The 8,660-nt window shown below is 51.5% G+C and overlaps 2 protein-coding genes across 2 annotated transcripts in view; both read left to right on the top strand.

The window, feature by feature from the left end:
• The window catches only part of ATAT1 (alpha tubulin acetyltransferase 1), a 23,037-nt gene extending 19,055 nt beyond the window's left edge, over positions 1-3,982 (top strand). Inside the window, exons 10-13 of the mRNA XM_011945068.1 lie at positions 1-170; positions 3,043-3,122; positions 3,215-3,257; positions 3,618-3,982. Coding sequence (XP_011800458.1) covers positions 1-170; positions 3,043-3,122; positions 3,215-3,257; positions 3,618-3,798 — 474 coding nt within the window. The 3' untranslated portion in view covers positions 3,799-3,982. The remainder of the gene's footprint in view (positions 171-3,042; positions 3,123-3,214; positions 3,258-3,617) is intronic.
• Positions 3,983-4,194: 212 nt separating this feature from the next.
• LOC105513958 (chromosome unknown open reading frame, human C6orf136) overlaps positions 4,195-8,660 on the top strand; it is a 5,937-nt gene continuing 1,471 nt past the window's right edge. Inside the window, 6 exon segments of the mRNA XM_011945024.1 lie at positions 4,195-4,481; positions 4,484-4,667; positions 4,670-5,022; positions 6,320-6,721; positions 7,620-7,708; positions 7,896-8,096. Coding sequence (XP_011800414.1) covers positions 4,407-4,481; positions 4,484-4,667; positions 4,670-5,022; positions 6,320-6,721; positions 7,620-7,708; positions 7,896-8,096 — 1,304 coding nt within the window. The 5' untranslated portion in view covers positions 4,195-4,406.

Genomic DNA, 8,660 nt, shown 5'->3' with positions numbered 1-8,660 from the left:
CCCCCCCGATCCAGCAGCCTGGGAAACTCACCAGAACGAGGTCCCCTCCGCCCCTTTGTGCCAGAGCAGGAGCTGCTGCGTTCCTTGCGCCTCTGCCCCCCACACCCTACTGCCCGCCTTCTGCTGGCTGCTGACCCTGGGGGCAGCCCAGCCCAACGTCGTCGCACCAGGTAATAGGAGTTGAAGGGGTAAGGAGCCTCACAGCTATCAAAGAGGATGTTAGAAATGACAAAGGTTAATTTGAATCCATCAGAGAGATGGATCAGTAAGATGGGTGGATTGGGGAGGTCCTGAAACCTTTCACGAAAAATATTTGTGCAAGTGATCTGGGAAAAAAAATACAGTGAAGGAGCAGAACAGGACCTTATATGGAGCTTAGGGAGCTTTAATGTGAGAGTTGTGTGGAACAGTAGCAAGGACACCAAGATCCATCGAGTTGGGGGAATGGAGCCTTCTAAGATTGGGGGAATCTTTGCTTAATACTTGCTGGGGAAGGGGCAGTGTCTGACACAGAGTGGGGAGCCACTGGCTTGTGTGCCAAGAGTCCATCGCAGCAGGCAGGGAGCGGGCATTTCCTTTATTTCTCTCCCTAGCTTTCTCTTCACCTCTGACTTCTCTGTTTTTCTCTCCCCCCCTCCCCCGCCCATTTCTCCACTCCCTTCCTCCCATCCATAACATCCTTCCACAGCTCCCTTCCCCGCTCTGAGGAGAGTCGATACTGACAGCTACCCTCTCCCTTCCCTGGGAGACCTGGGGTGGGCAGAGACCCCCTCCCTGAGAACCTCAGACCCACTCTTCCATTGCATCCTGTAGGACCCAGTGGAACCTGACAGAGCCCATAGGATTCCCTCTTCTACTTTTCTTAGACAATAGGGATGTCAGGGTCTCAAATTGCCTAACACTTTGTAGCTTTTCTTACCACAAAAGCACCCCTTCTGTCCTAAGTTGGGCTCTGAATACTTTCCCCACAGACAGCCTGATCTGCTGCCAGACATCTTGGTTGGATGGCTCATACATTTATCTAAAGAAGCACACTCTTGCTTGCTGTCAAACTTTAGAACACCATGGAAGGTCTAAGGGCGTCCTGTGTCAGGGAAACTTTTTTAAGGAATTTTATCCATGGGATAAACCCCATATTCCCTCTAGTGTCTACAGGTGGCTCTAATACTGCTTTGTGCTGCCTGCCACACTTGCCCTTTGAGCCTGCAAATGGCCGCCAGTGAGCAAGCTCTGCTTCAGAGCAGTCTAGTTAGGTAGAACAGGGACTTATCAGCTTCCCAAAGGGATCTACTCAACATTGCCAAACTCTTCATTTCCACACTTTGTGTAGGTGTCAGGGAACCCCAAACTGGTGTTGCTTTGGGGTCTCTAAAGGAGACTGGCTGACACCACCCATTTCCCCCAGATCCAGATTCTCTGAGGGAGGTTGTTTCTTGGGAGTAGATCCAGAGTCTCGAGGATCTGTTAGATCCTGGAATCCCCTCTTGCATCCATCCCTCCCTGGTAGCTAGATGCTGATATACTCTTGTCTTGTGAGATTGTCGAGATAAGATGGGGAACCACTCTTCCTCTGTCCTTCCTCTCTCCTTTTCTCCATAGCAAAGATGACCTTCCCTGCTCCATGCCCAGAGTATAGCTAGATCCCTTCCCCTCCCTACCCTTTGAATGTGTGCTAGATCACGTACCCCACTGTGTTTCCTGAAATCCTTGGGAGCCGGATCTCCCCCTCTCCCCTACTCACTCTTCCCTTTTCTTCTCCCTCTCAGTGTTGTCTGAATAAAGTGTGAATTCTTTTGTGTTTTCTAAATTGACATTTTCAATGAAAAAAAGAATCACAAAAAAAAAAGTTGTCAGCCTCATTTGTGCGTCACCCCTTATTTTCCTGGGACCTCAGGACCTCCGTCCCTCTCATTTCTAGATCTGCACATCTTTTACCCAGGAGCCTCAGAGTTCCCGGGTCTGGTGTCTGCCTATCCCCATCTGCACTGTTAGTCCTCCTGCAGATTCTGTGTCTCCTTTCATGTAGGTGCTGGATCCCTGTGTGTGGGCTTCTGTATCTACTCCCTCATTCCCTCCAGGAACCTCCAGTTCTCCCTAGTGACTTCTACCCTTTACTCTGGGCCAGCCTTTGCCGAGATGTCAACATCTCTGGATCCACTAATTACCTCCTGCCTGCTGTATTCCTCTTCCCTCTCTGATTACCTGACGTCTGCTCCACTAAACCGCTGGATCTCTCTCAAGACAAACCCTTACCTCCATTGAGAGTGTAACACAATCTGTCACCCTATTTACAGAGGCCCCCTTCCTTTTCCTCCTAAATTCAAAATTCAGCTTGTCACTTCCTATTTCCCTCTGGTCTAAGGAATCTTTTGTTTTTTTTTTGAGATGGAGTCTTGCTCTATTGCCAGACTGGAGTGCAGTGGCACAATCTTGGCTCACTGCAACCTCCACCTCCTGGGTTCAAGCGATTCTCCTGCCTCAGCCTCCCGAGTAGCTGGGATTACAGGAGTGCACCACTGTGCCCAGCTAGTTTTTGTATTTTTAGTAGAGACGGGGTTTCACCACGTTGGCCAGGATGGTCTTGATCTCCTGATCGCGTGATCTGCCTGCCTTGGCCTCCCAAAGTGCTGGGATTACAGGCATAAGCCACCGCACCTAGCCTGGTCTAAGGAATCTTATACTTAAGGTAACCCTGTTTTCCAAACCAAACACCAGAGTACCTGATCCAACACATTTTTGACCACATGTGAGTCTGTTCTTATGACATGATTTGGATCACACCTAGCCATATATTTAACACATTACCTCAACTAGAAAGAATAGAGCAATAAATCAGAAGCGCTCCAGAAAATCTTGGGTATAAAATCAACTTCTCCTGCCCTTTTCTGGGACACAGCTTTGATTAAAACCCATTAGGAATGATAATTACCCCCTTCTCTTTGTTCCTGTGCTATTCCTTTTACTCCTCTCCTCTGATTCTTACAAACCCACCCATCTTTCATCCAGTAGCCTCCTCCCCATCATCTCCCATTTCTTCTACAGGGGGACTCCCCCAGGTCTGGTAGCCCAAAGCTGCTGCTACAGCCGCCATGGGGGGGTGAATTCCTCATCCCCCAGTACAGGTAAGTATTCACTCCTCCCTACCCTCAAATCAAGTAGGCCACATTCACTATCTACTCCTGCCTTCCCATTCACATGCCTGGTATTTCCACAGGCAACCAAGACTCCAAGCAGGGAGAACAGGAAACAAAGAATAGGTGAGGTCTAAACCCCTCCCCTAACAGCCTCCCACCACCATGTGACTCCCTAACATCACTCTTAGCCACTTCATTGCCTACTCCTAAATCTTACTGTATGAACTGGACACCAGCTCCTCCCACAATTCCTTCCACCTTACATCCTGCAAGCCCCTTTCCCCCACAGGTTCAACTCTGGTACTTCCCTTTGGAATACAGGTTCTCTGGGAGGTTTTCAATTTGGACATAACACTAATGGTTCCAGCCTCATACCCATCATGTGTCCTACATTAAAACCTGGCCCGAGACCTTGAAGCGTCTGTAATCTTAATTTTCTCTTTAATATTCCTATAACCCAGTCTCCATCTCCCCACCTACCAGGTCTGCCAGTGAGGAGCAGGCCTTGTCACAGGATGGGTCTGGGGAGAAGCCCGTGCACACAGCTCCTCCACAGGCCCCGGCCCCGGCTCCACCAGCCCAGTCCTGGACAGTGGGTGGGGACATACTCAACGCCAGGTTCATTCGAAACCTGCAGGAACGTCGCAGCACCAGGCCTTGGTGACCGGAGCCCCGTCTCACATCTTCAAAGTGTTATTTCTCCCTCACTACAGGAAAGAGCCAAAGCCCAATCCTCATAACAGATGGATTCATTCATTCATTCATTCATTCATTCAGCAGGCGCTTATCAGATTCAAGTCATTTGTATCTTTTAACCAGACCAATAAAAGTATTTATTTTTATCACAAGAGCGCTTGGAAAATTTGACTCATTATTTCAGCCACCTCACCCCTCACTGTCGTTGCACCCGGTTCAGGCTTCAGCCGTTTTTGCTCAGCTTTTTGCTCAAAGGCCTCAGCTGTGAATACAGCGCTGGGGGAAGAGGTGTGTGTGGGGGGGGAGGTGCTGCTAACTTGCGCAAGCGCACTCAGGCAGCCTCCGAGCCCGCGGGCGCAGGCGCGCTTACTGCCGACAGAGCACTTCAGCCGCTTCCCTCGAGCCCGCAGTGCGCAAGCGCGCGACATCTCCGTTTCCCTCCCTCAGCCCCTTCTCCCCCTCCCCCCCCCGTCCCGGCCTCCTTTCCCCTTCACGAAGCCGGCTCCGGGGCGCGCTCACCCCTGTGAGGAGGCCGGAGGCTGGACTCAGAGGCTCCCTCTCCACTCCCGGAAGATCATGTACCAGCCCAGCCGGGGTGCGGCCCGGCGTCTCGGCCCTTGCCTCCGCGCCTACCAGGCTCGACCCCAGGTGAGAGCGGAGCAGAAGCTGGAGGGAGGAGAGGGGGCGGGGAGAGACCCTCCTCAGAGCCGGTGCGTGGGGCGGAGCGCGCGCTGGGTTCCGCGCAGGCGCAGAGACACCCACCGCCCCTTCCCACCTGTGCCCTGCAGCGCGTGGACGGGCTAGGGGTCGCGGGAGCGGGAGGGATTCACTGCCGGCCTGGCACGTAAGGACTTCGGTCCTCCCAGGTTTGAGGGCGGACAGACGGGGTCAAGGCCAGGCAGCGGGGCGCGTCTGCGTTGCGCCCGACTCTCCGCGGTTACCTGTGTCTAGAGGTGATTTGAAGGGCAGGGGCGGAGAGATTCGCAGCCCGGCCGCGGCGCCGTCCCGGAGTTCCTCGGCCCAGACCAGACCCGCGGGGCGCCTTCAGCAGCCCGCGCGTCTTGCACTCGGAGAGCGGTCCGGGCAGGAAGGCCGGCCAGTGTGCACCCGCTTCGGGCCCCTGCGCCGGGGCTGGCAAGATGGCCACGCCCCCAGCAGAGACGGCGCCTCTGGGACACCGTTGGGGACCGAGGTACCCGAGCGGGCCGCCCGCCTTCCCTGGAGTGAGACGGTCCCCTGGGTGGTTCCTTGGGAGCGGAGGGACTCGGGTGAGGCCTGACTTTGGGTGACCTCCCCTTGCAGTTTCAACGTCGGTAAACCCAGGAGAATGAAGGCCAGCCTTTAACTGTCTCCTGAGATTGTGTCTGTCATTAAAGGGGCCCAAAATGATAATAGCTTCCATTTATGTACTGCTTTCTAGGTCGCTACGTTTTGTTTACATTCATTATTTCATATAGGCCTCACAACTCAGTGAGGTTTTATTGTCCTGGTTTATAGGACATTTGTAGGAAGCGGAGGCATAGGGAATGAGAATGCCTGAAGTTACATGATAGAACTAGAATTCAGATTCCTAGCTTCAGCTGGATATTCTTTTTTCTCTGTACATTTGCCTCGCACACTTAATCATGGAGACGTACAGGCCACAGCATTTAATCCACAGTACAATAAAACCTGTTATTCGTTCACTCATCAAGTATGTATTACATGATTCTTGAGATAAGAGAGGTGAAACTGCCCCCAGTTTTGGAATCTCTTTTTTTTTTTTTTTGAAACGGAGTCTCGCTGTCAACCAGGCTGAAGTGCAGTGGCACCATCTCGGCTCACTGAAACCTCCGCCTCCTGCGTTCAAGCGATTCTTCTGCCTCAGCTTCCCGAGTAGCTGGGACTACAGGCACGAGCCACCATACCCGGCTCATTTTTTTGTGTTTTTAATAGAGACGGGGTGTCACCATATTGACCAGGCTGGTCTCGAACTCCTAGACCTCGTGTTCTGCCCGCCTCGGCCTCCCAAAGTGCTGGGATTACAGGTGTGAGCCACTGCACCTGGTCCAGTGTTGGAATCTTAAGGAATTCTGGCCGTGGATCACGAGGTCAAGAGATGAAAACCATCCTGGCCAACATGGTGAAACCCTATTTCTACTAAAAATACAAAAACTAGCTGGGGGTGGTGGCGCTCGCCTGTAGTCCCAGCTACTCGGGAGGCTGATGCAGGAGAATCACTTGAACCCGGGAGACAGAGTTTGCAGTGAGCTGAGATTGTGCCACTGCACTCCAGCCTGGCGACAGAGCGAGACTCCATCTCAAAATAATAAAATGGTTTCCTCCTGTTTTCAGTAGAGATGGAGATGAACCCATCCCTTTTTTCCTATAGTAATTCCATCCATTCTGTCAGGAGGAATAGGTATTGGAAGCCTGTTGAGCATCCAAGGGATGAAGGGGTGTTAGGCAAGTGGATTCTTATCTTTTTCCCTTTTGTTCTGTCTCCTTAGGACCAGCTTTATCCAGGGACTCTACCATTCCCACCCCTTTGGCCCCACTCCACAACAACCACTTCCCCATCGTCTCCTCTACTCTGGTCTCCCCTGCCCCCGCGCCTTCCCACCCAGCGTCCTCCCCAGGTTCCCCCACTACCTCTCCCTCAGATCCAGGCCCTCACCTCAGCATGGGTGGTTCTCCCTCCAGGAAAGGGGGAGGAGGGACCAGGACCTGAGTTGCATAGCGGCTGCCTGGACGGGCTTAGAAGCCTTTTTGAGGGACCTCCCTGCCCCTATCCTGGGGCTTGGATACCTTTCCAAGTCCCTGGAACTGCCCACCCTTCCCCTGCCACCCCATCAGGAGATCCTAGTATGGAGGAACATCTGTCTGTCATGTATGAGAGACTGAGACAAGAGGTAAGTCAGTGCAAAAGTGGCCTTCATCTACAGTGGGAAGGGATGTCAGTAATCCTTGGAGGTAGGGGGTTAGTCAACTGGATTCTTTTTTGGAACCATGAGGCAGGCATAGAAATGTATTATAAACATTTTCCTGAGAAAATGATGTTCCAGCCAGGACTCGAAGTGCTGTAATCCCAGCACTTTTGGAGGCTGAGGCAGGTGGATCATCTGAGGTCAGGACTTCAAGACCAGCCTGGCCAACATGGTGAAACCCCATCTCTACTAAAAATATAAAAATCAGCCAGGCATGGTGGCAGACACCTGTAATCCCAACTACTTAGGAGGCTGAGGCTGGAGAATCACTTGAGCCCAGGAGATGCAGTGAGCTGAGATAGCACCATTGTACTCCAGCCTGGGCAACAGAGTGAGACTCTGTCTCAAAAAAAAAAAAAGAAAATGTTCTTCATTTTGGGTTAAGGGAGGTTAATCATGGGATGAGATCTTTCATTCGAAGACGGGAGTAAGGAGGCCTTAAAAATAGAAAACTGGGCCTGGCACAGTGGCTCACGCTTATAATCCTAGCACTTTGGGAGGCCGAGGCAGGCAGATCACGAGGTCAGGAGTTCAAGACCAGCCTGGCCAACACAGCGAAACCCCATCTCTACTAAAAATATAAAAATTAGTAGCTGGGCACAGCAGGTGCCTGTAATCCCAGCTACTCGGGAGGCTAAGGGAGGAGAATCGCTTAAACCTGGGAGGCGGAGGTTGCAGTGAGCCAAGATCACACCACTGCACTCCAGCCTGGGTGACAAGAGCTACACTCTGTCTCAAAAAAAAAAAAAAAAAAAAATAGAAAACTGAAAAATAGGATTATCTTTTCTTTCCCACTGGGTTGATGCCATCTTCTTCCACCTAGCTTCCCAAGCTCTTCCTTCAGTCCCACGACTACAGTCTGTATTCCTTGGATGTGGAATTCATCAATGAGATCCTCAACATACATACCAAGTGAGAATTGGGGCACAGGTAGGGCCTTGGGGAGGAAAAGCACCCAAAGCTATACACATGACCCTTTCCACTTCCCAGAGAAGTTCCTAGATTGCTTCTCACAGCTCTTCCCCATTTCTTAGACAGAAGCCAGTTTGTTTTTCTAATTCTGCCATCATGAGAGTTCTTTCCCATCCCTTCTTCACAGGGGCCGGACATGGTACATTCTTTCACTGACCCTCTGCCGTTTCCTGGCCTGGAATTATTTTGCACACCTTCGTTTGGAGGTTCTACAACTGACCCGCCACCCTGAGAATTGGACCCTGCAAGCACGGTGGCGGCTCGTAGGGCTGCCTGTCCACTTGCTCTTTCTGCGGTTCTACAAGCGTGACAAAGACGAACTTTACCGGTAAGAGAGAAATGAAAAAGGACCCAAACTATAATCAGTTCCCTCTTTTTTTTTTTTTTTTCTTTTGAGACGGAGTCTCACTCTGTCACCCAGGGTGGAGTGCAGTGGCGTGATCTCAGCTCACCGCAGCCTCTACCTCCCGGGTTCCAGCGATTCTCCGGCTTCAGGCTCCTGGGTAGCTGGGATTACAGGCGCACCACCACACCTGGCTAATTTTTGTATTTTTAGTAGATACGGGGTTTCACCATGTTGGCTGGCTGGTCTCGAACTCCTGACCTCAGGTGATCTGCCTGCCTTAGCCTCCCAAAGTGCTGAGATTACAGATGATCTAGTCTCCCAGACAACCCTTGACCTATCCTGACTTGACTGTATAAGGACAGGGATCTTGTTTAGTTTATGTTAATGTTAAAAAAAAAAAAAATAAGAGAGGCTGAGTATATTAGAAAAACCTCTGAGCTTCAGTTTCTTCCTATACAGTGCCTAGCATATGGTAGGTACTCAAATACTTACTGAACAGGCTGGGTGTGGTGGCTCACGCCTGTAATGCCAGCACTTTGGGAGGCC

Source organism: Colobus angolensis, unplaced genomic scaffold, assembly GCF_000951035.1.
Source record: "Colobus angolensis palliatus isolate OR3802 unplaced genomic scaffold, Cang.pa_1.0 Scaffold238, whole genome shotgun sequence".
In the NCBI taxonomy this organism is placed as follows: domain Eukaryota; kingdom Metazoa; phylum Chordata; class Mammalia; order Primates; family Cercopithecidae; genus Colobus; species Colobus angolensis.
The sequence above is the reverse complement of the archived record's forward strand: the minus strand, read 5'-3'. Positions and strand labels throughout refer to the sequence as shown.